Genomic DNA, 26,955 nt, shown 5'->3' with positions numbered 1-26,955 from the left:
AGTCAGCTTTTGAAAGTTTCTGCTTTTATCATAATATTCACTTGCAAAGAAATCACGTCCTCACTTGCAAAGAAATCTTTGATGGCAGCAACTACTGGAGTGAGTATCATGTGTATTTTTGTGGAAGAAATGTATTGATTTGAATGGATGCAGAGCCCGATAGTTTTACTTATCAGTATTAACATTAATTGGTATATATAAAATGGAAACAAAGGTGATGGTAGAATGGATTGCTCTTACAAAGTCTCTGATGCTGTGGCAGTTGTTAGGTAAGATACTTTGGCCCAGAGCAACTGCTCCTGAAGAATAGGCAACAATTAGAAAAAGACTGTTTCTTTTTTTTACGTCTTGCTGCTTCTAAACCTCTCTTGTGAATACTAGACCTACAGATGATATTTCATGCGTAGTCCCTGGCAGATGATACTAAGATATGTTTTCCAAAAGACGTCTAAGGAGATACAGAAGTACAAATATGTTGGAAATGTCATGACTTTTAAGTTGTTTAAATTTTTTTGTATCATTTTCATGTGTGGAGTGTTTTATTTCTGTAGAGAACTATCAGAAATGCTTTCATTTCTTAAAAACATTGAAAACAGTAGTGAATCACTGATCAAATTAGTTTTGTATAACTCAATAACATATTTATGTAATACCATTTGGTAGAACAACTTGTAATTAAGCTCAAAACTTGAAATTTGAGATATTAAGAGGCTTCATTTGAAGGGAACTGTTTCTTGCTGCTGTTCTGTGTTTAAATCTTTGGGCAAGCACAATTAAAGGTGTCATCCAGAAGAAACAGCAGAATATCTCAACACAGGGTTCCCCAGTACTCCCAAATTGGGGTGTACCTCCATTTTACCTCCTCCATCTTATTGTGCCACAGAGCTTTTTAGTGTATTCTCCAGCTAATGGAACAGCAGATTTAGCAGATGAAAAATGAGGGACTAGAAAGAAACAGAACATAGCTATGTTAGGATGCATACCATTTCTAAGAGACCTACCTATTGCTCCTGTTAGGTGTTTACCAACACAGGATTTGTAAGTGGACACCAGAGCATGCCTCTTTCACCTCTACCAATGTCCTTCCAGCATGGTGCTCTTCCTTGCTTGCTGCCTCTCTGAGTTCACTATTCACCACTGCACAGTGGCCTGACTTCAAAAGAGAAGGTGCAACTTTTGGTGGCTCACAGCCTGCCAACTGCTAGTTCACATTCCTCTTGCATTTCCAGCTGCATGATGTGCTTCCCAGGTGTCCTGGCTGTGGAGAGGGGGCGCAGCTCAGCACTCTTTGGATGTGGCCAGGTTGCTATTCCATAACACTCACATCATCATTGCAGGCATGGTTTTGGGGGAAAGAAAAGGTGAGTGCTCCTCTGGAAGTGTGTCATTTTGTCTCACTCTTCACTGGGGGGGATTTCTGGGATCAACTGTGTGGACCCTGTCCTTTGTCGCCACTGCCTGTCCCCTTCCCAGTTCCTCCAAGACATAGCTTGGAGACATGGTTCTGAAAAAGTGGCAGCCTTGGCTCCAAGACATTGGGCTGAAAAGCAGCACTAGTGCAGGAAGCATCTGCGGGAAACAGAGGGGTGCAGGGGAGCCTGGTCCAAGCCAAGCTGAGCCAAAACGAGCAGAGTGGAGCAGGTGGGACAGAGTGGAACAGTTCAAAATGGCCATGCCACATGGAATTGAACCAGTGGAGCACAGTGATCTGCAAAAAAAAAACCAGGCATCACAGCACAGATTATCCAGCTTTTGGGGGATTTGTCCATGATGGTTTTCATTGTCTCAGTCTTGGGAACAGGAGTGCTGACTGCAGGAAGTGCCCAACAGCTTTTCTTCATCTGGAGAAACCATGTGGTGCTGGGCATGGGAGCAGCCACCACCCGGACTTTGTCCTGGTGGCCGCACAGAACTAAGCTGAGGTAACAAACAGCTCCTTGTGTGTAAAACGCTTTCTCTTTTTGTATACTTTTATTATTAACATTGCTGCTATTACTGTACTTTTCTTATTCCACTGCTGTTTGCTTTCAATAAATTGTTATCTCAACCTATAGTCCCGTCCTTTGTCCCTCTCTTACAAGAAGGGTGGGGGGAAAAGGAGTGGTTTATTTAGAGATTCATTTCTGGGTGGTGTTAAATCACCACACCTGGATATTATGTGAAAGCTGCCCCCCAGGAGTGGGTATTACATACACACACATATATAAATGGAGTCTTGTGAATGTGTGAAGCATCATCATTTTCTCTTCATTTGGCAACACATTTAAGCAGCAATGGTGAGAATTGCTCTTAGTTAATGTCTGCCACTGGCAGGCTCCTCTGGAGAAATTAGAGGGTCCTGTAGATGCCGTATGGGAACTACATATGCCCTTGGTTTCCCCTCTGCATTTTGTACATGGCTGGCAGATGGTCAGATGCACCCCCAAGGATGCTCAGCTTGTACCATCCTGCAGTGGGGCTCAGCAGCAGAACAGCCAGGTACATCCTGGTTCTATTCCTTGTACCAGGCTCTCAGCTGCATTTTGCCCTGTCTTTGTCTCAGCAGCTGAGTTTGGGCTGGATGTGGGCTGCAGTGGCACTGGGGCATGTGTGGACTTGCTGTGGCGTTACTGTAGTGGTTTTTGGTTCACCAGTCTGAGTTTTCTGGACAATGCACCAATTAGTGTGGTGGGTTTAGGGATGGTCAAATTCCAGTGGACCCACTAGAATGATTTACTCATTTCCTGCTGTAACACCAAATCAGATGCCTGGGAAAGGAAAATCTGTTTCCAGTGTTAAAGTCCCTCCCATACCTTGCAGCTTTTCCACAGGGAAAAGCTTTTATCACTGGGAACACAGGATTTCTTCTTCTGTCCTTGGGGCACTGTTTCTTATCTCTCTTATCTGTTTTCAAGCTTCTCAGTGAAATCACAGCTACTGCAACATTATTTCAACTCCAGCTTTTCTGCTCACAGCTGTAGTTAGAACACTACATCCCCCAATGCATTCCATGAATTACTGGGAAAAACAGTCTTATGTATCAATTATATCTTCACCATAGCCTTACAAAAGAATTTCAGCATCTCCTAAGGCATCTCCTCAATCCCCTCCCATCTAGCATTTGACTCTTTCTTCACTGACCTTAGTGTCCTATATTGCTTCCTCTACATGTCTTTACCCATTCCTTTTTCCTGATTTGGGAAAGAATTGGTGTTCGTAGGTTCGTTTGTTCTGAAGCTTTATAAATTCAAACATTTTTTATAGAGTTCTGCAGCACTGAAAGGCTGATCAAAGCCTTGATCTCGTCCAGGTTCCGCAGTCAAGGTATCGCTCTGTCTTTCACTGCTGATCCTGTGGTCCCCGCCAGCACTGTGCAAGCCACACTGGCTGCCAGGCCCATCCCACGTCTTCCCTTCGTGTGGGGTGCTGGGAAAAAAGAAAAGAAAACCCTCTGCTGCTGCTTTTGCCCTTCTGTCTGCAGCATAGCTGGCTAAGAATGGCTAAGCAAATGAAGTCCATTGCAAGTCATGCCAAGATAGCTGCGGCTGCATGGAACTGCTGCAGTCAGGCCAGTGTTGGCCATGCAGTCCCTGCCATGTGACTAGACCAGGCTGGTGGTGTTCACTCCTGATCCTAGCTGCTCCTGGCCTTGGGGCCACCCCCAGTGCTGGCCATGGGGCCACTCCCAGCGCTGGTCCCAGAGTAAACAAATTTCACTTGTGAGCCATGCCAAGATAGCCATGGCCGCATGGCGCTGCTCCAGCCGTCCAGATTTCGGCTGAGCAGTCCTGGCCGCATGGCTGCTCCCAGTGCCGGTCGCAGGGCCACTCCTGGTGCTGGTCCTGGCCACATGGTTGCTCCTGGGGTTGGGATAGCCCCAGTGGCATGGCAGCAGCAGAAATCTCAGCTGAGCCATGCACCAACCTGGCCATGCGGGGCCGGCCCGGCCAGCGCCACAGCAGAGCCCGGGCAGGCCCTGCAGGCCAGCACCCAGCTACCTGCTCAAAGGCTGCAAGCCAGAGAGCTTTTTCCCAGGACATGGTCACTCTTAAATGCGCTTTTCTACAGAGGCGTGTTCAACTCTTTTAAGTGATTTAACCAGGTGTCAATATTCAAAACTAGCCAGCTGATTGGCTCTGCCAGTTCCCCACAGGGACTTTCCACCCAACTGAAAACCAGACTTCATTAAACCACAGTAGTTACTGAGGTAGGTACAGAGGATGCAGGGAGGGAAAGGTGTTGTAAAGGACTGAAGACAGCACAGCAGAAGAGTGAAACCATCTTGTGCAGGTAACAGAGAATTCTGTTTCCAGCAGTGAAAGGTATTGACTCAGCCAAGCCTGAAGGATTGTGTCTGATAATAACAGAGTATTATTACTCATGGGTGGAAGATCCTGCACCTACTGAGAGGAGCATGACCTCAAGGAAATGCCAGCAGGGAGCAGCAGACTCTCCTCAGACATACAAGAATTATATGGGTAGGATTTGTAAGAATGGAGGGTTTCTGATAGCTGGAGTCTCTTGTTCTCTCTGTTGCACAAAAGAAGTTCTAGACAAGACCTCTTAAGCACAGACCCTGTGGGTGTGAGAGTGTGAGTGAATGAAAGCTATGAGACAATGCCTGTGAGTGGGTAAAATCAACCTTCATGGAGTCTGGGTGTGGGAAATCTATCTTGGGTTTTTGCAAGCACTTGGATTTAGTTTTTCTCCATTAATTTCTTGGTGAAGAAGGTGCTGTTTTATTCCTCCATTCTCAGTCTGCCTAAGGTTACCAGTGTTTCCTTTTCATTGCCCCGGTCCTTGATAACTGGAACATCGTGCAGGATATCCCTTTCAACATACAATCAGGACTGTTCCAGGAAGCCCCAGGACTCTGACTGTGGTGTAGTCTAACGACCTACAGGCCATTTAAGGAGGCAAATATGTCTAAGTTAGTAGTCAAAACATTGATCCAGTGTAGGCTGAATTCCTGGGATTCTCAGTTTTTCATAGCCTCCAGACCATGGGTGAGCTGCATCCCCTTTCCAATAACTACATCAGTGAGCAGCATAAACCATCAAATATGAGTAAGAAGATGTAATGCTTTTAGCTAGAACCCAAGGGAACAAAGTGTAATGATTTGCTGTGCCTTTCACAGCATACTCTCTGCTGTGCTGCCAGGGAGAAATGTACAGATCCTTAAATAAAAGTAAATAATAGATAATGTCTCAGATAATAGCCCTATAAATAGATGTCTGTCCTGGTTTACGACTTGAAATTTAATTTCTTGCACTCTACTCACTGCACCTAATTGCCATGTAGCAAGGTTTATGCTCAACACCCAGCTAGTCTCAAAGTCACTTATTTCCATGGTTAACTTTTGAATAATTATCTATTCCTGCAATGCAATCTGCATACAGGAATTTTTGACATTTTTCAGTACTGTTCAGTTAGAATCTCATTTTTGTTCCTATATGTGCATGAAATGTTGGGGGAGAAAATTACATTTCTCAATGTGATTGACTCCTGTGGAGTCATTTGTCTAGGTACCAGCTTGAGGCTCTAAATATTTGTTGGAAGCAAATTCCATTTGGATTTGCAATTTGTGAACCTAATTTTGTTGCAGTTCTAGAAAAAATTATTCATTTGAAATTAATATACACAGTCTGCACAGTCATAAATGTTACTACTCAATAAATGAAACATTGGCATGAAGAATTATAATTATTTTCTTCTTTTTATAGCTTACATTAATTTTTTTAATTTGGTTTTTTTTGTTACTAAGGCCATGGAGATTGCACTCAAGTCTTTTCTTCAGAGACAATCCTGAAGTATGTAATTGCTTTGTGTCTTTAAGCTGAGATTCTCACTGGTTCCTCTGACTTCAACAGATAGTGCATCAAATAGAATACCAGATAGCTGCAGGATTTCTAACAAAGGTCACAACACTTAAATGCACCTGGCATTAAGAAATCTCTGTATGCAAAGCCAGGAGGAATAATGAAAACTGAGAGGCTTTATTCCACTTTAGCCAAAACAGATTACAAGAAAGGCGTGAGGAAGGGCTGAGGACTAACAAGCCTGTTAGTCTAAAATAAGTACCTGCAAAAATTACGGAGAGGATGACACTGGGTGCTAAAGAAAAGCAGGCAGTAAAGGACAAGGCAGTCATCAGTTTTTTGCTGGAAGCTCATTCACTGCAAGCTGACACCTGATCCTCATATTTTATTTCTAGCCATTGTTAAATTAAGTACTGAACACAAAACCTGGTTTTGCCTTTTTTATGAAACAATGTTGTTTCAGTCCAACACATGAGTATGTGTTATAATTGATGAGAGGATAGTGGTGTATTTCTAGGATTCAGTTATTGAACTAATAAAAGAGTGAGATTTGAAAAAACCTGCTTGGTTGGTTTTTTTGATAATTAAAAAGCTGAGGATATTCTTAGCAATCAGGGACATTGGAACTGCTCTGTCCCAACATTGCAACAAGGTTACTCTTGTGGTTTGGATTTGATCAGCCTTGGCTTCTGTGTTAAGGTGAAATGCCCTGCATTAGCAAGGTTGGATGGAGGATTGGAGCTGCAGTGTTGGGGCACATCTTGTAACGTGTTCACTGGCCAATGTCGCACCGAGTAAAGTCAGAGAGGGTTGCAGTGGCCTCTGTTGCTCCTGTTTCTTCCTCACCTGAGTAATAGGTGTTTTAATTACCCACACCCAATTCAACCAAATGTATCTCACTGTTGGAAAAAGCTACTTGTACTTGTTAATCTTTTATTTTGATTTTGGATTTTTATTTTATATTTTTATCTTTCAAAGCACCAATTCTTTCAAAGTAATTCTAATTTTTCTGAAAATTTAGCTGGACTTACTAAGTTTGAACCACCTAAAGAATGTTGAATTCTTTTATCTCTTATGAACTACCTCTTCTGTGTACTCCTCATTTTCCCTTTTCTTGAAAGTAATATAATTCAGTGTGCAGTGGTATTAATTGTAGTGCTATTAAAAAGTTCAAACCTTGAAGTCTTACTGTGCCAAACTCAAAAATAATGGAATTTTTTCCTGAACTTTTGTGGTCTGTGATTCCATAAATTACAATGTTTGTCCTCCAGAGAAAAGTGCAGTTTGTGTCATGTCAGTGGGACTTAATAATAAGGTGAGTGAAGATGAATTGACTCCTGCCAAGATGTGCAATTAAATGCCATGAATTTTCTATATAAAGAAGAAAATTATTTTCTGTAATTTAAAGGCAACTTTTGTTGTCTGATTGTGTGTTTGTCTAATTGCTAGTATTTGATTTATTCTTGACTGACATCACCATGGTCCTAATTTAATATCTGAACATTAGTTTTCTGCTGGTATAAGACAGAACTTTTCTGTGTCTGAAAACAAGTAATCCTGCATTCATGGTCAGTTGTCTTCAGAGCCATGCCATAGAGCCATCCATCATAAATACCCGTGTGAGAAAAGCTAAGCATCTTCCTTTGGCAATAGGTGAAGATAAGAGGAAGTGTAAATGATGCCATAAATCATGACAGTACACACCAGAAGAAGTTGTTGGGCAGTAGCATGGCCACAGGGATGAGCAGGCAGAGCTGGCAGCCAGGCTGGACCTGAGAGCCCAGCAGTGAAAGCAGAAGTCCAGGATGCAGGGCCCGGACCTAGAGAAATCTGAACATCCCGTCTGGGTTTTCTAGGCAGCCCCACACATGCAGGAATGTAGGATATGCTCAACAAAAGTACCACTCACTTGCTATCCCATCAAAGTTGGGAAAATGCAGTCTCAATTGCCATCAGAGGTACAGCAAGAACAATAGATCCTTGCTGTAGTGCACCCTGCTGGGAAGGGAGAGATTTCTTGTTCCTGAGACAGTTTTCTATTAGTCCATGATTGTCTAGTCTAAAGAACAGAAATAGTTCTGTAACACCTGATAGAGGCCTTAGTTTCAAATGTAAAATCTGGATTTTTGCCTTAGGTGCCTACATGAGCTAAATGTTTTTGATAGAGAGGAGCTCTTTAGTCAAGCAGATGGAAAGCAGCTATGCTAAGAAAGTGAAGATAATTATGTGTGGGCTGGGAGCATGAAGAGAGCAGTAGAGTCCAAGGGCTTTCAAGAGCAATGTTATGTAGGAAATCAGATTAGGTGAGGGATAATGAGAAAGTCTCCCTGTCTCTAAAGTAGCCTAGCCTTAAAGCAAGTTTATAAGCTTGAATTTAGTGGAGCTATTACAGCTGTAAATGTATCTACTCTTTAGGACTGACTTCTCAGTAATGTACAGAAAATAATTTAGTAGACTCTTGTAACAAGAAAGACATTTTCTTCTTCAAAAGTTGTCTTCTGCTCTCACCCTTTTGCTCTCTTTCCCCCCGAGAAATAAGGCATCCTATTGCAGCAAGCAGTGCTTGCTTTTCCTATGGGTCTTTTGCCTACCCAGCTCTATGCTAAGTAACTGCAAATTGTTGTCAGGATGCCAGAAATAGCTGTGCCTGCATCCAGTTAACTCAGAAATGAGTCACTGAATTGTAAGGAAAAGTGGAGTAAAATGCTGTGCCTGGGGAAAATATCCTACTGTGCCCTGTGTGGGTTTTTTCTCCAGGTAAAGGATAGAGTAGTACTATTCCCAAGAGAATTCTCTGACTCACCTGTGTTCCATGCATGGGAAGGAGCTATAGGAGAAGCTGACAGTTAAATGGGGGAAATGGATTACAGCTGTGGATTCTCCTGAAGAACACCTTTTCTTTTAACCCATTTGCTGGGAATAGGTACCACTCAAAAGCAGAGGATTTTGGCAGGCTATATATCTCAGTGCTGCTGTATAGTTGGCTGTTGCTAATAGCAAAGATCAAGAAAAAACTCGTAGAAAGAGCTGGACTGACACTGATCTGTTCAAGTTTTTCTTCTTACAGGAGCAAAAGGAAGGGGACTGGAAAGCATATTGGAAAATATGGGTTTAAAATATTGTTTTAAAGCTCTTCAAACAAGTTCCTTCTGTCATAAATCCTGGAAGTGGTTATCCAGTGTTGTGTCACCAAGAATTTTGAGGAAGCTGCAAGGAGAACAAAGCCATGGGAAATTAGAAAACCCTTCCCATTGTGTCGTGACTAAGAGTTTACCACAGAAAACCATACAGTTTTGAAGAGGGGGTTGGGTCCCAAACCTTGAAAAAGAGAATGGAAATATCCTACAACCAAAATTTTAAAGCCTTCCTCAGCAAGATATAATGCGTTTATGGCACCTAGGGCTTAATATTAATATAAATCACTTTTAAAGCTGATTGTGTAATATATATGTAAATAAAGTTGCAACTTGCCAGTCATGATCTGGTTGTCTGTTTTTTCCATGTATGAATGGTCATAACTGAAGGTTCTTTTTTCTTTTCTTTTCTGCCTTTTTTTTTTTATTGTTTTCTTTATTTTTTCCCTTGTAGAAGTCAACATGCTATTTGAAGGTGCTCATGGATTTTAAAACTGGTTCTTATCAAGGGAATCTTTCACCATTGTATTAGCTCAGATAGAAAATGGATTTCCCCTGAGTAATACTAAAACAGATAAAGCTGAAAACCTGACTAAAAGATGAATATCTATCAAGTATAAAAGTCTTCCAATGTAAGATAAATCTGAGTTAAACAAAATTTGACAGGATGGACAGAGCAACCAGGAGCAGTGAGTATTAACGCATAGAGAATAATGGAAATGGTTTTCACTGTTGCTTCAAATATATAATAACAAAAAAAATAATCTGCTTTCTTGGGATTTGAAATGGATACATGCAAAATAGTGGAAGTAAGCATTTCTATTGCTTGGTTCATTGCAGGTGTCGTGTCCCTGATCTCCCTGGCTGTGCTGTCCTACGAGCGCTACAGCACGCTCACCCTGTGCCACAAGCGCAGTGATGATTTCGGCAAGGCTCTGCTGGCAGTTGGTGGTTCTTGGATTTATTCCTTGGTCTGGACCGTGCCACCTCTGCTTGGTTGGAGCAGTTATGGGGTAGAAGGCGCAGGCACAAGCTGTTCAGTACGCTGGTCCTCAGAGTCGGCGGAGTCCACGTCCTACATCATCTGTCTCTTCATCTTCTGCTTGGCTGTCCCCGTGATGGTCATGGTGTACTGCTACGGGCGCCTCCTGTACGCGGTCAAACAGGTAAGCAGCTGCCTGCTGTCACAGTGCAGACTGCTCTCAGGCATGTTCTGCATTTCTGTTTCATCTAATTTGGAAGTTCTAATGGTAGAGAGCAAATCAGCAAGCCAAAATGAAATTGAAAAAAATGCAGAAATCCTCAAGGAAGGAGCATGAGGTCTTCAGCAATCTTAATTCTCCTGAAGCTCCAATCAAAACAAAGATATAACATTATACAGATACTGATTGTGGCTGGTAATACTATGGAAAACACTATATGGGAAAACCAGCATATCAGAGTGAAGTTTGCATTTGTAATGAAGTAAAAATACATGTTTACCTGTTTCTGAATTAGACATCCATGCAAATACTTCTTCCTGGTTTTGGAGTATAACATTTAATAATTTCTGCTCCTTAATCTCTGGAATCTTAACTCTACAGTAATGTAATTCTACTGTGATTTTTTGGAGTTATCCCAAGGATCAGCTTCTCCTTGTAATTCTAGGCAACATTTAAATTTTCCTTCTAACTACAACCACCATTACTACTACTACTATTACTACTACTACTACTACTACTGCTACAATGATGCTTCTCTCAGTGGTTTAAGGTGCACTGCAGATATTCCAAAATGAAACAAAAGACCCTGAAAAGGGTATGGTACTATGAAGTTTGAATACTCTTGGGACAGTAATAAAATGGCTTAATGATGAATGATGAGACAGGAATTAATGTATAGGTGTTCTCTATAAACCAATTCTCCAAAGTGTTCAGATGAATTAACTAAGGGTGTTAAAAGCAGTAAAACCCTGAATTGAGGCTCTCCTACAGAATTAAAGTGAATGTAGTTTGCTTTGATTAGTCATAAGGAATTAAGTTTGATTGTTTTATGTAATTTGTCAAAACTTTGAGAACACTTAAAGCCCAAATGGGAAACCTGCTCCTCTGAGTACTGAGTGGGCCAGAAAAATCCCTTTTATGAATCACACATTAGTACTCTTCTTAAAAGTTGTGCAATATTAATACAGAAAAAAAATTACTGTTATTGTAAACCATTAAATTGAAGTATTAGTCCATATCTGATCTCTGGACAGCAGTTTCTTTTGCCATCACCTCAAAGCAAGAAGCAGGATCTTGGAAGATGTGGTACTAAAACCATGCAGAAGATATATGTTAAAATTTTGGCTTCTCTTTCCTTCAGCCCTCACTGCTCTTCCCAACAACAGTCATCATCCACAATATACAAATACCTGCATGGATGAAGTTTCTGTAGCATATACTTTAGCCTCTAGTGCTAAATATAGACTTGTGTTATTCTATTAACTTTTTTTGTTTGTTTGTTTTTTAATTCAGTTATATCAAAGGCATTCATAATCTCACTGATCTGCCTGATTGGTCTCAAGAAGTTGTGGCAAATATACTGAGAGAAACAAAATATTATAGAGATGATATGTGCACTCTACAGCCATTTTGTATTTGGTCGTGAAGGCTGGGTAGACTGGGTAGATTAGGTTGATTGATTAATCAGCTGTCCAGAGGGAAAAAAAGGAGGGGAGGAAGAGCATTTTCCACAATCCTCTCTCCTCCATTCTCCTCACGCCTTCCAGAGTGATACAAAAACCTGTGGGGTGCTGAGGTTGGAGGATCCTGAGAAATTTTGGATGGTGGAAGTGAAAGAAAATTGAAGCCAATCTTGCATAACCTGTTGGAGGGACAGGCCTTTGGGAACCAATACTTGTTAAATGCAAAGGCACTTCAGTGAGGATTAGATCATATCTTTAAAGTTGTTATGACTAGAGGTCCTAAGAGCTGCCTGAGTATTTCTGAAGTCTTGAATAGCTAAACCCTAAATTTTTACACAAAATATCTAATGTTTTCCTGGTGCTTATACAGGATTTTCTTGATAAGTTGTATTCACAAAAGAAAATCTGAATCAGAAAACTTACCAGTCCTTAGCTTTCTGTGATGTACCAGGAACTATTTTCGCCACCATAATCCTAAAATCTTGCATTTCATAATTTTTTGTCACATATATATAAATTTCTAATGAACATACCATGACACAATCACTGAAGAACAGGCTTCTTTCCCTTTGGTCTGAAGTCCTTTAACTGTTCTGTAATAAATAGGATAGTTCATGAAATGTTAATTTGTGTCATGTTTCAAACTAGAGGAAGAGATGAGCAATATGCAAATGAACATATAGTAGTTCTTATATAAAAGTACAAAGAGTAGATAGGATAATTTTAAAAAGGTTAAGAGAGTTACATTCATTGTAATACTGTAACTTTCTGGTGGACAAAAAAATTATCTTGCCATTTTCTGGCCTTGTAGATTAAAGCCCTTCTGTAACACTCTGTGGTATGTATTTGAAGAAATATGGGAGCACTGCAAACATAGTAAGTGTATTGTCCCAAATTCAGCTTCTTGCTACATTTTCTGACTGCATTTCATAATTTTGCCAGATCTATAGAAGTTTTCTATGTTAGAACATTGAAGCAATAATGGTATTGCACCCTGAAATCAAGAGTGCAGGAGTTATGCCATTATTAATAGTGCAGTGTAAATTTATTGAGGTGGGAGAAATATCTGAACATATTTGGGATAGTTAATGCAAGAATTAGCATGGTGTCTTCATTTTTTCTTTGCATGAACAATGATTATAGGTCTGCCTTTCTCTTTTTCTTCCTAAATTTAGTCAGGTGCTGTAGCATTTTGCCACTTGAAGCATTAATAGATCCCATGAAGTCAGCTGCAAACTGTGTACTGGTATAAAGGTTTCATTAATAGAGATTTTATGAAAGATCATATTTTCAAGGAAATAGAAGTCAATAACATCCTTGAATAAATATGTTAATAGGAAATACCATTTAACTGCATTAAAACACCACTCCACCATCTCTTGCCATTTATCACCCTTGAAGATCCTTAGGAATTACATTTTTCTTTAAAGTCATGAGATTTATTTTCCAGGCTGGCTTTATCTGGATGGTTGGGTCTAATCAAAGGGGCAAATATTTCTCCCTCACAAAATTTATTCACATGTATTTTATTCATGCACATTCTACAGCACAAGGGAAGGAAATTGAGGATGGTTTATTTTTCCTTGTACAGTCATGGGATTTTTTTATTTTTCAGTTTGTGGCTTGTGATGCTTCTCTGTGACTCTACTCTTTCAGTCCCTCTGGAAGAATGTTCTTTCTGAAGTCACTGTCAGTTGTTTACACTTTGAAAAGTGGGCTCCCAAATGTGGAATTACAGAGATTAGCATTGTGATCACTGTAGCAAAAAAGACACACTGTGATTAAAATCCTCCACTGAGGGACCCAGAGAACTCATGTGAACCAGCCTAATGAAAATTAGGAAAACTTTCAAAAAGAGATCTCTTCAGCCCGTATTATCTCCTACTTACATGCAAAAATCCTTCCCAAGGACAAGAAAAGTCCCAGAAGGAGGTTTCAAGAAAAGTTTTCAGTTTGGTTTTATTAAAGACTCTCATCTCATTGTCACTCTTCTTTCATTGAAAGCCATGCTTGAACAAAGCTTGGAACTTTTTGTGAAATGTAGCTGGGACATGGAAAACAAGAAAAAGGACTGTAAGCAGAGCACAAAGACTTAAACAGAGTAAGGAAAAAATTCTTACTCTGCATGAGACTGTGTGTTGAAGTGGGCAAAGGACCAATGTTTTATGGAGTTCTGGAGTAGATGGACTTACACCATGACCTGATGGTCCTATCATTTGATGGTTTTTCTTTTGTTTATTTTTCCTGTCATTATTTCAGACTACTTTGAGTTTGTCTTTGAAAAACAAAAAAGAAAGAAAACAGAAAAAATATTAAGGGAAAATTTAAAGACTAAATGAGGTAGAAGTTGGCCGTACCAGTATGTCTCGTCCTCCATCCTGTCATGCACCTGCTCTTGCTTAATTCCTCAAAAACATCTAGTTTTAACTAGTGACCAAAATTTGAGTCCAGGTAGTGGAATTACCCAACTATTTCCCTTTACAACAATTTTTTTTGTTTATTTTGAAAAGTGCCACACTATTTCTGACTTCCAGATATCATAGGAGACCCATATAACTTTTTATTGTCCCATCTCCTTACTTTTATTAGTCTTGTCATCTTGTTGGGGAACTGGGAAAGTCACAGTTACACAGTAGAGAGCTGTCTATTAATCTTTCTTACTCCTCTTCCAAATTTCAAAGTACCAAATTTAGCAGAGGAAAAGTGCTTCCATCTCATATGTCAAAAGTAATGACCCAGAGTGAAATTATCACTTGGTTATAAAGGAAACTAATTTTTAAATCTGTATGTTGAGATTTTGACTCTAGGTTATTTTTTAAAGATTTGGGTATAAACAGCAGTGGTGGTTTTGAAATCTCCTGTGCCCACACAGAAAATCTAATAGAAAAAGGAATGAAGAGAAGTAAATTTTTATAATTTCTGATTCCTTAATCTTGGTTTATATCTGTACTATTTGGAACAGTTAAACAATATTTGTAAAAGCATTTATTGTATCATTATTCATTGAAGTAGTCAGGAAAGGACAACAAAGTAGAAGGACCATGACTGTGAATGTTTCCAGTTTTCCATCTCTTTTGGAAATGATCATTTGGAGGACAAGAGCACATTAGGGCAGAATGCTTAGTGATTTAAACTGAAAAAAATCTTCACATAATACAAAGAATATGATGGGGAAGTAACTATTGCTCCATCATTCCTTCATGTGCTTCACATGCCTATCTATGGAGAAACTTGATTTTCTGAAAGTTCATATTTGATGGCACTGAAGTTTCGATTTATACTGAGAAAAGCGATGAAGCAATTAGGCACCATTAAATCTTAACTTCTTAGAACCCTAAATAAAACCAGATTTTTAGTCATAGAAGCAAAGTTCAAAATTTTTCTAGTTCTTTAATTAAAAAAAAAATAAGTCCTAAGCAAAGTAATTCAAGTGAAGATGATGTAGACCTGGTTGTATGGTTCCTGTAGATCATCCCTTTCAAATGTGATTAAGTATGTTTGGGATTTGACTTGATTTCAGGTATGTTTGACCCTTGCTGCATCTAAGCCTAAAGAGACAGATTTACTCATTAGAAAGCCTATCTTGTTATTTTTTGCCATATACACTTAAATTTTATTTCTTTCCTTTGGATCTTCATATACCCTTTCCCTCCTAGTTTCTGGTGTCATAGAATAAAAATGTTAAAATTTTTGCCTTTAATTTTTAAACCTTGCCATAAATATATAGTAATGACATCTCATTCAAATGAAAAAGAGATTTAGTTTGCAAATTAATTAATATATGTCTTCTGTCACATTGTCATGAAGAAAAGGGAACTTATTAAAATAGAAGTCTCAGAGAGAATTGAAATAAACTTAAAAAATATAATGAAAGGCATTGGCTGGATTATCAACTGTTATAAAGTGATACAGCCTATCACAAAAAACAACAAAAAAATCCAAATTTTTTGTACAGCATTCAGCAAGCACCTAGCAGTAAATTTTCAACATCTGCTTACCTGGCAGTTGTTTGACCTTTGCCAAATTCTTCACGTGCAAGCCACTCTACAGCCAGAACTCAAAGCTGGCAACAGACCATTTTTTGGATTCTATGATAACAGGAATATTTTGTGATAACAGACACTGTTTTCTTATTGTTTGATTCTATGGTATTTGCCATAAGAATGGGCTTTAGGAGAGCAATTTCTGTTCCCATGTAACACTGTAACTTTTTAGAATTTCTAGATCATATCTCCAGTAGAAAAGCTGACTGCTTTTTGTTGTTTCAAAGTAGAGGAGCACTGAAAGACATTAGACTGCATACAGTATATATCTGTGATCAGTGATCAGTTCTTTGAAGTTCTGATTATTTTCAAGTCTTCTTGGCTTCTAAAGGTGATCAAAGTTATTTGAATTCTGTAGGTGAACTGATATCTGGAATAAAAAAGTCATGAAATACTTGAGAAAAAAAAAGCTGTGTCTCACTATTTCTTAGTAAGTTATTAAATTCTTTTGAATATATAATTTATTTAGACTCGGATTGCAATCTGTAGATAGTATTACATACATAAGAAATCCTTGCATATCAACATTTTTTGTTTAAATTTTTTTTTATAATTTCTATAAGCACCCTCATCTTCACAGCCCATGAGTCCCATTGCTTCTTTTCTCCTTTACCTTCACACCATTCTTTACATAGCTAGATTCCTTCCTTCCTTCCTTCCTTCCTTCCTTCCTTCCTTCCTTCCTTCCTTCCTTCCTTCCTTCCTTCCTTCCTTCCTTCCTTCCTTCCTTCCTTCCTTCCTTCCTTCCTTCCTTCCTTCCTTCCTTCCTTCCTTCCTTCCTTCCTTCCTTCCTTCCTTCCTTCCTTCCTTCCTTCCTTCCTTCCTTCCTTCCTTCCTTCCTTCCTTCCTTCCTTCCTTCCTTCCTTCCTTCCTTCCTTCCTTCCTTCCTTCCTTCCTTCCTTCCTTCCTTCCTTCCTTCCTTCCTTCCTTCCTTCCTTCCTTCCTTCCTTCCTTTTCCATACATTTTTTCCATTGATGGTTTGAAGATGCTGTGAATATACACTGATTTTCCAAGGCTTTGCAAAGCTTATACTATTCCTATAGTACTGAGAAGAAATTTTCAGAAATTATCTATGAGAACTCAAGGCATTTTAAAATTCTATCTAGCCTATTTTTTTACTCTGTGTTCCCTCTGTACTCAGTAGAGAAAGAAAATCACATCAAGGAGATTATTCTCAAAACCAGCAATTTTTTTTCAGTGGCTGGTACATAAGATGAGTAGCATTAAAATAAGCAAATTATATTATAACAAAACAAAGAAATAGTTTCACCTTTAAAAAAGGATGTGGTGTATCGATAATTATTATATGTTTAATGGTATGTGTTTTCAATTATTTTCAAAAAAATGCTAAAATAGTTAAATTATTGTGCCATTATGTCATTGTTATTTAATGTAACATAAAGTACAAACAGAGCATAACTTTTGAGCAAAATCTGTAGCATTCTGACACTGACTTCCGACATTCATACTTTTATAAACAGCAATTTTCAGATGCCAGTATTTCATGTTTCAGACAGTTATATCCTTACATTTTTGTTTCAAGAATATTTCAGTGAAGACAGTGCTGATTATTCCTGTTATCTGATATTTTTTAAATTTTATTTTAATGGGAAACCTGTTTGAATAAAAAGTTGCTTTCATTAGCTAGGAAGAAGATTTACTAGCATACTTAATTTTTAAAGTGGTTAATTAGTCTTGTATTCTTTCATCACTATTAGGGTTTTCCCAGGAGTCAAAGTGATTATTAGGTAGCTATCATGAAAACACTGTAAATATAGTATTGATTTTTGGGGTTTTCTGCTTTCAACTGCAAAAAAATATTTCAGTTTTGTGCACTACATTTATACCAGTTTTTATTAAAGGATTTTGTCTCAAGGGAATGAAGTTCAGTGTTTTCTATAACAGTGGAGAAAAATGTCAAATCCTGAGAAATAAATGAGAAAGCTCACATTTTATTTTCTTCTTGTATAGCTGCAAGGCTTATAAGTTCACCGTCTCATCTTTTAGGAGAGTAAAGGTGTGGTGAATCAATTCTACATAGAATACCTTTCAAAGTCTTTAAGGACATCAACAGCTGTGCTTGCACAGACACTTCTAGCTCACAGGTGACAGGTATACTCACTCAGGGTTGTTCTCAGCATTTCTGATTAAAGAGTGTCGACCGAATGTTATAGCATGTCATCAGATTGATCTTTGAGGTCTGATCATGCTGGAAGGGAAGCAGACATGGAGAAGGTTATTATCTTCTTTCCCCTGTGTTTGCAGAAATATAAATCATTAGTTAATTGCCTGTGTTTTGCAGAGAAGCAGTGATAAAACTTTTGTGTAAATCAGGCACTGTACAAATTCATTGTAAATCAATTTAATGGCTAGTCAGAAAATAGGAATTCATTATGTTTGCCACTTTTCATACTTTAGATAAACTAAGGAGCAAATAAGTCTGTCATAATCTTTAATAACAAGCTAATAGAAATTTAAGACCTGATCCATTAATCTCTGGATGCATTATGTCCACAAAAAAATAGCCTGTGGTTTCATGAGTCTTTCAGTTTACAGCAAATGATGTATATCAATACCAAGCACTCATAACAACTCAGTTCAGAGTATGATACAGTAAAGCTTTTTCCTGATAAGAAAAAGCATGAGGTTTTTATTTGGTGAGGGGTTTGGGTTTTTTTTCCTTTTTCTCACCGCTTATAAAACTGGAAAGGTTAAATGTACAGAAGGGTGTTTTGCACTGTAAAACATGAAGAGGTTTGTATTTACATGTCAACATGCAAGAACTTAGCTACACTTACTCTTCTGTAGTTTGCCTCCACTTCAGAGACTAACTTATGAGCTCAGGCAAACTCCCTGACTGAAGACTTGGAGGAAGATTAATTGTCCAACGTGTAGCAGCAGTGTGGCATTGTCCCCCAGAGAAACACTTCTGAAGGTCTGTCTGCAGACCAAGGCCACTGCCGTGGCCACAGCAGAGAACTGGTGCAGTTTGTGGGGGCCAGGTGGCTGCTCCTGGACACGTCTGGGAAAATGCACTGCACCCCAGTTAAGAGCAGCTTCCAGCAGAGTGAAACCCATCCTTGTAAACAATGTGGAGTAGAGGCTTCTGAGGCTTTTTAAAATTAAGTACTAGCATATAGCTTTTCAAAATTTCTGGTCCTGGCAGAAGAAAAGAAATACAGTTCAGGCACTTTCCAGTTTGCCCCTGACACTTGCTTTATGGGGAGCTTCATTTAGTGAAGGAGTATTTGTCCAAACCTTCCCAGGAGAATTGATACCCATCTTATAACATCATGTAGACAGTTTTACATTTCTTCTTATTAGGCAGATATTTTATTTTAATTTCACTTCATTGGTAATGCAGTTGTTAGGTGAACTCTTCAGCTGCTGAATTATAAAGATCTTTGCATTAAAAAGCTCAGGAATCCTTATACATTAAATCAATATCCCTGTGCACAGGTAAAGGATAGGAAAGTTAAAGATAAGATCTTAAATTCAATGTTTCCTTCAGAGAAATATGCAATAAAGCATTTTACTCTACTTCTCAAGTTATTTTTTATCTCTTGACTCTCCAACTTTTCTATTTCATAGAGTTTTCATTGTAAGTTAACCACTATCCCCTTTGTGGTCTTAGTTCATTCTTTCCTTGTTATTTCCAGGTATAAAACTAAGAAGAGTGAACATTCACTCTTAATTTATAGTGTTTAGGGTCCTGAGGCTTCACTTCCCTGTTAATTGAGCATCTTTTTTTTTTTTTTCCATAGTTCTTCTTTTAAAATGTCTACACCGTATGCATCTTAAAACAGCAAACAATGGTCTCTGGCTTGAGGTGGAGTCACCTGAGCTTACAATGAATGGGTGATTGTTTGAACTTTTAGTAGTATAACTGACATCTGCTAAACAGCTGAATTAATCTCGGATGAGTCGGTGCTAGGGTGCCTTAGGGTATATTCCAGATCTTCTCCTGTACTTGGGAGTGGTAACCTGAATTTAAATGGGACACCTGTCAACTAAACATCTTCCAAGGTAATAAAAAGCATGTAAGGTGTTTTCTAAGGGGATCTCAGCAATATTTGTTTTGTTTATGGTCACTTACATGGCAGAAGAGGTACAACACTGCAGTTTCAGAAGGCTGCAATATTAATTTTATCTGGTAATATAACACTTCACTTGAAACTGCCCCAAACATGGCAAGATAGATTTCCATTTACCTGAAATCTGGCTACTCATATCTGGCCTATTAAAAATTAAACAAAAACAAAGTTTGAATAAAACCAACCTGCACAGAAATTAAAAAGGAAGAAATTAATAAATAGTCGGAGACTAAATAAAAAACAATCAGACAAACAAAAATCATGCAAACATTCCCATAAAGAATGGAATTTCTCTTACCTGGAGTATACCAAAGTATATACATTTTTTTATTCCCATTAAACATACTTAAAAATTTGGTTATTTGTCTGCAAAACACTGTATACAAGCTACTGCCTTGCACAGAAAATAGAATGACTATTGCCACTAGTTCCTGGTTGCAGCTATCCCTGGTTAAATACCAGTAGCACTCTGCTCTGCTCTGTTGCCCTCAGCTGGGCATTTAAAAACACCTATCTCTGGGAATATTCATTTAACAAATTCACCTTGAATAATTTTTGTACTTTCTCCATTGTTATGGCTTGCAAGCTCAATAAAAGTCCTTAAAGGCCTTACCTGATACTTTTCTCTCTCTCACTCCCTGAGCAACTTCAGGATAAATGTTCAGTTCAGTTAAAATGTCAAGTTGAAAGAATTGACTTTCACGTTGCTCTAACCTGGCCTTTCTGCATCAATCTTTAATCTTTCTGAAGAAAATTTGTAACTGTGGTTGGTAATCTGGCCTTGGCCTTTTGTTAATTGCATGCTACTCCTGGGAGAATTTCCTTTTTTATGTTTTCTTTCACTATTCAGCAGTGTAAATGCTCTTCTGCCTTGCTTATGCTTCTGTGCTCCAGGATGGTCAAGGCTCAGTAGGTGCTTAGCCATGTCAGCCTGGAACATTTTGGATTTTCTCAATATATAATTAAATGGATTTGCTTTGGTCTCCATTGCTTGCCGAGTAAGTTCAGGATGTTAATTCAGTCTAAATGTCAAGTTAAAAGTAATACAATTCCAGCCTACTGAATCATCTTGTTAACTCATTCTTCTTTTTACTTTGACCTTTCCTTAGGGAGGTACAGGGATTGCTCGATTAGTTTCAGCCTTTCCAGAAGAATGGTGGAATTTTATATGACTACACCATCTCTGAGGTCATTAAATTCACACTGGACAGGTTTTTACTGGCTCTAACTATATCTATCCCTACTTACCCATTGCACTGTGAAGAATTCTTCTGTCCCAAAACGCAAAAATGAAAGTATTGCTCAGTAGTGAATTGAACTTGCAATATCTTTATTTAATAAATACTGACTTGAAGAGGGTTGGACTTGTTAATGAACCATTGCAAAAATAGTACATAGATATAGATATAGATATAGATATAGATATATAGATATATAGATATAGGCACTAATTGTCCCAGATGTATTGACCTTATTGAAATAAGAATGAGAAGGAATTCTAGGGAATTATATAAAAATATCTGTGTTGATTTTTCCTGGATGTAATTGTAAAAAAAAACCAAGAACCCAGCATATCCAAAACAAAATTAGGCTGTTAAAAAAAAATTGTTCTGGTGCCAATCTCTTCTTTGCAAAATAAACAATATATTATGCAATTGGAAATAGTATTAGTTTGCAGATTGAAAGAGAAAAACACAGATCTGACCACTTGCCACGTGCAGAATGCCTATCCTTAGTGTGTGACATCCTCAGTAATTACAGCCCCCCTGTAGTAGACTTACAGTAAATATCCATGGAGATCATCAGCTGGGAAGTGAGTGAAGTTCATTAGGAAAGCAAGGGACAATGGCCAACAACCATTGTCTGAAGCAGGAAAGCTGAGAGCAAGGCATGTGAGTAGCTTTGTCTGCAATGTCACAGATCAGGGGTGGGGTGGGCAATACCAGGTGGTAAGAGCACCTGAGGTACCGTCATTTCTGCAAAGTAAATCCATCATACACCATATATATACATACATGTAGGATAAAAGGCTCTTGGTTACCACCCTTCAAAGACATGGTAGAGTTAGTTTGAATAATTTAATGAAAAAATAAATTATTTATTCAGGAAAATCAAAACAAATAAGATGTTAGAAACTGTTAGGAAAGGGATTGAAAGAAACATCCCCAATGTTTTTATAATAAACATTGTATAAACTTGAATATTGCAAGGTGTACTGGTCATCTATTTGAAAAGAATATAAGAAAACCAGGAAAGGTACAAAAGGGCTAACAAATGCTATCAGAGCTACAGAAGTAGTGTTCAAAGAGAGGTTAAAAGTGAGAAATATCCTCAGCAACCAACATTCAGATGTGATCATCTTTCAAGTATGGTTTTACATTTCAGACACTCAAGGTGAAATCCCAGATTCCAAGATTAATATAACATTATTAATATAATATTATCCAAGCTGGAAAGCATCCTGGTCCATATAGAGTATCACTGCGAGCCCTGTGTGTATAGGTAGTGTTTCAGAAGCAGTACATGAGCTCTGAATTTCCAAGTACAACTCTATAAGTGAGCAAGTGAGACAGTATCACACCAATTCCTTCCTTCTTCTCTCCTTCCCATTTTCTTTTCCTTTGTTCTTCCTTTCCCTCCCTCCCCCACCATTTTCCCCTCTTCTTCCATCCTCTCCTGCCCTTTTCTCTCCTCCTCATTCCTGTTAGTCTCAGTCAACAAGAAGCTTGCCAATAACAATTGTTTTCATCTAAATTAAATCACACATTAAGGTATAGCTACCTCATCATGTTTGCTGACTGAACCATTCTAATGGAACCCCTGTATTAGCTTACTTTTAGATTGTTCCTGAAAAAAAACTGCAGCTGTGTGAACTGATGCCTTCTTGGATACAGTCAGTGGTCTCACTGGCAAAAGACCAATTTGCTATCTGTTCAACTGCCATTTTTCTCAGAATCTCTGTGGTCAAGATGACCCCGAGAGTTAGAAAGTCTCTTTTTCCCAGTCCAGCTATCGAATAAGAAGCCAGAATTCCATGGCTCTGGTTTTCAAGGTTGTTTATTTTCTCTTATCTAATACATCCTTTTTCTGACCCTCTGAGGTCTGCTTAGCAGCTCGGTTTGCGGCACACTGATGCCCTTGAGGTGGTATTAACATTTTATACTAACTGCGTGTACTTTATTTACAATAATTTTCCAATACTTATCACTTATTTTAGACAGTCTGTCTCTACTCTGGACCAATCTAAAAGTGCCAGCATCACACAGAAGATGGTGGCGAAGAAGAAGAAGAAGAAGAAGAGGAAGAATAAGAAGAAGAAGAAGAAGAAGAAGAAGAAGAAGAAGAAGAAGAAGGCAGGCAATCCCTCCATCTTGCCTCCTGAACCCCTATTCTAAAAACCCCCAAATCCTACCTTTTCACCCAGTCACAAACTTAACCATTATTCTATTTAAACTCTTGTGACTTGTAACTCTTCATACAAAGTTGGTAATTTGCTCCATGGGTCAAAATCAAAGGCACAGGTATCTTTGGCTTTTTGCCAGGGTCTCTGAGTCCCCTGCCAGGGGCTCGAGCTGTCCAGGGCATCCATAGGGATGTCCTAGGTTCCGACACACTTTACTCTTTCAGGGTTCTAATCACCACCGAAAAAAAAAAAATAAATCAAAACATACTAAAGAATAGCAACCATAATTCATAATTCATAACATTGTTCTACTGCATCTTTGTCTGTCCCCTTGGAGTACATGAGAATGTATGGCAAGTAAAATGAACCATTACAGAGTGATAGTGATTATTCTGCTTAGATACAAAATTTGGGATCTGTATTGATTGTTTTCAGTTGTCATCGGTGCTGTGTTATTCATCGTGTTCCCCTGTAACCCAGGAATCTGTGTTTCTGTGCTGGAGAAATGATTTATACAAATGCTACCTTTTGTACAGCAGCAGAGTAACAACAATATAGTTGTGTTTGCTATACTGCTCCCCTTCAACAAATGAGAAACAAATTTCAGGGAAAACCAATGTTATTTAGAAATAAAATTCCAAACCCAAGGTATCTTGTATCCCAGTCATCTTCTAAGAGGTTATTTTGGTCTTTTTCTTACTAAAATTGTTTCCTTGCTGGAATAATACTCTTTTACAGGCTCAGACCTGTCAGGATTCAAAAGAATTTGTAGTTTCAAAGCCAATATAACCTGATGGGCTACTGGTATTTTTCACTGTTTTTTTCCAAAGTAAGTATGCCTATCAGGAAGATGTGTTTTACTTTTTACATGATTACAGTTTGCATACAAAAATGAAAGGGACCTTGCCAGCTAACCAAGTTTTGCGAAGTTGCACATCTTATTTTTAACGTATAATCTATTTCTATTCCCTAGCAACAGTACAATTCTGCATCAGTATACCTTACAATTGTGTGTCAGCACTATCTGTATTGTGCTCCTTCTGCAGAGAAATGACAGGAATTTGTCTAAGTCTGGTAAAGTTAACACATCTCATCACTTTTAGAAACGCCTGTTTTTCTCCTAGAAATGCCAGTAAGCTGCCAGCTGGGCTATTAATGCTATAAAACTGCCACGTCTTCCTTAAGTGATGATGGTGACTCTATAAAAATCACTGACCTGCCTTTAAGCAAGCTTGGTGAACTGTATTTCAGTGAGGACCATTGGTAGACTGTTGAAAAGTCAGCAGGAAGTACTCAGTAGATCCCCACTTTTCAGATGAATGCTATGGGCTATTTTAACACTTACTCAGCATTAACAGGCTTAGTAGTGGCCTACTAATCCTTGGTAGGATTCATAAAAGAAACGCCTTCTTTTCTTTCCATCAGTCTGGCCATTTACTGCAGAAACATCAGCCAAGGATGTTTGTTTCTCAATGATCCACTACCCGGACACTTCCAACTACCTCCTTTCTATGGACACCCCATTAAGTCACAATTTGGCAACACCAGACAGGAGGTAGAAGGTGTTTTTAAAATATTTTTCTTCCTCTCACTACTCTAAATATGCTTTGAAGTCTTTGTAGTTGAATATTCTGAATTGGAGCTGCCAACAAGAGTTGCTCAAAAGTTGCCCAGAATCAACTGTACTCACATTTGGACAGGTAAACTGGTCTAGAGGATAAAAGGGAAACTAGTTGTGATAAAACTCAAGTTCTTTGCACATGACATGCCCTTAGCAACTAGGTAAATACTGTGTTAGAGGATTCCCTTTAAGGTGCCTATTTCATAGAGATCTGTCAAGTGCTTTCAGCACTTTCATTAATGATATTGGTCTATAATTAAAATTCAGTAAACATCAGACTTGGTCAGTGCAAGTGCAGGGTTTTGCACGACAAGAAATCATACAAGATGAAAAAATACAGGCTGGAATCAGTGAAGTTTAAGGGATATAATTTGTATAGTGAGTCCCAAAAAATGTGTGGTTTTGGGAACATGATACCTTTGCAAACAGAATAGATCTTATTGTGGGACGGGTGAGCAGAGGTGTGGAACACCTGACCTCTGACCTTGGTTGTGCTCTGTTCTGTCTTCTTGGTTTTGTTAAAGCAAAATATGCACATTTTGAGAACAGATATGTGAACATTTTCAAATGTAAAAACACTGCTACTAAAGAGAAGCAGTTGTGACTCATGCTTGCATACCCTTACGCTAATGGAAAGACACAAAGAAACATTTTCTAGAAATTAAGGTCTAGATCAGATGTTACTAAAAGGTTTGTAAGGATATAGGTGTTGAAATCATGGAGGAGGTTGTTCAGGGGTATGAAATATCTTTCTACTAGACAGTAAATCTCAGGCTGATTGAGGAGTATTTGTCCTGCATTTAGTGCTTATGGGGGAAGGGGCTATGATGGACAAACACCAAATCCCTTGAGAATCCTTCCAGCCCTCTGGCTGTAAGATTTTAAATTCATTACAATTCATGGATTTCCTAATATTTATTTGTAAAGATAGTAAAATCACTTCATCGCAGTAACAGGAAATGTACGATACTAGAGTATTTTATGACAACATGAAAATGAAATGGTAGGAAAGCAGAGAAATTCAGACCTTTGTCTTCACCAGCTGCTATTTATTTTAATGTGCATCTGACAAAGTAATATAAACTTTCAGAGCGCCAGATTTGTGAATATGTAACAACAGCTATAACCCAAAACTTTGCTGACTCTCTCACATTTTGCATTTGTTTTCACATAGAGAATATTTTAGTGCAAGTTTATTGTACTTTGGGATGCGTATGTCAGTGTTTCTCTTGCACTAGAAAACACGTACTTCCTTTTCTTTTCAAATGTTATGTCCAACTTCAGAAGATAGACAAAGGAAAAGAATTGGTTTAATCTGGAGTTGAACAATCATGTATGCTGGTAAAAGTATAATTCAGAGACACTTTACTAAAAAAGCCCTATACATATATCTGGGGTTTTTTATAGTCCTTTGCTCTATTTTCTAATGATGAAGCTGACTCTGCATCTAGATGCCTCCACTTTAGGCTATAATTTGGTGTAAAGCTGAAATACAGAAGAAATGGCATTTATATCCCTCCCTCAGCTATTTGTATCTAGAATTTACAAGTTTTCAAGCATCATTGCTTCCACAGATCTAGGGTCTTCCATCAGAGAGGATACAGGGGGTAGAAATTGGAAGTCTCCCAACAAGCTCATCCATCTGAGCATTTGTAAGCATTTAGAAAATTAGAATGTTTTCTGCTATACAAGAAAACATCTTATTTTTGTTAGTTTTGTTCAAAATTCTAACAAGCAATAGTATCTAAAACACAACCGCCCATGTTTCACAGTGATTGGAGGCAGCTGCAAGGCCCACAGTGTCAGAGGCACATATCCAGTCAGTCCATCATACTCCCATCACCCATGGGCAAGCTGGGGTTTTTTACATATGTAAGGAGAGGGATCTGGGCCGAAATTAGTGGTCAAGAAGGGAAAGCTTCAACGGTGAAGATCTAACCTGACTGTTTTGAATTCCCTTGTGTTTTCTTTGTCACATTTACCCTAGTCTCTCCTCCTCCCTTAATGTAGCTACATGCTTTTTCTCATAAAGCATTTCCTTCATATTTTAACTGCACCCATTTTCAGCTGTGAACATCTTGAAAGGTTATGAAGAATATATGGCACCCCATCCATCTAACCACTAGATGGAGAGAATATGCACCATCCAGAGCCACTTCAAGCAGGGGACATGTACATCATAACATCTTAGAAATC

The 26,955-nt window shown here is 38.5% G+C and overlaps 1 protein-coding gene and 1 long non-coding RNA gene across 2 annotated transcripts in view; one reads left to right on the top strand and one right to left on the bottom strand.

Annotated features, from left to right (window-relative positions):
* Positions 1–26,955, top strand: part of LOC135293595 (pinopsin-like) — a 75,713-nt gene that overhangs the window by 16,580 nt on the left and 32,178 nt on the right. The window contains exon 2 of the mRNA XM_064407971.1: positions 9,773–10,098. Within this exon, the coding sequence (XP_064264041.1) occupies positions 9,773–10,098 (326 nt within the window). The remainder of the gene's footprint in view (positions 1–9,772; positions 10,099–26,955) is intronic.
* LOC135293596 (uncharacterized) overlaps positions 1–26,955 on the bottom strand; it is a 56,373-nt gene that overhangs the window by 9,827 nt on the left and 19,591 nt on the right. The window contains exons 12-17 of the long non-coding RNA XR_010355684.1: positions 17,764–17,850; positions 15,596–16,010; positions 13,487–13,641; positions 12,131–12,190; positions 9,831–10,080; positions 1,002–3,405 (exon numbers count right to left, since the gene is read on the bottom strand). This is a non-coding gene — a long non-coding RNA (uncharacterized LOC135293596). The remainder of the gene's footprint in view (positions 1–1,001; positions 3,406–9,830; positions 10,081–12,130; positions 12,191–13,486; positions 13,642–15,595; positions 16,011–17,763; positions 17,851–26,955) is intronic.

Source organism: Passer domesticus, chromosome 2 (genome assembly GCF_036417665.1).
Source record: "Passer domesticus isolate bPasDom1 chromosome 2, bPasDom1.hap1, whole genome shotgun sequence".
NCBI classification, from domain to species: domain Eukaryota; kingdom Metazoa; phylum Chordata; class Aves; order Passeriformes; family Passeridae; genus Passer; species Passer domesticus.
The sequence above is the reverse complement of the archived record's forward strand: the minus strand, read 5'-3'. Positions and strand labels throughout refer to the sequence as shown.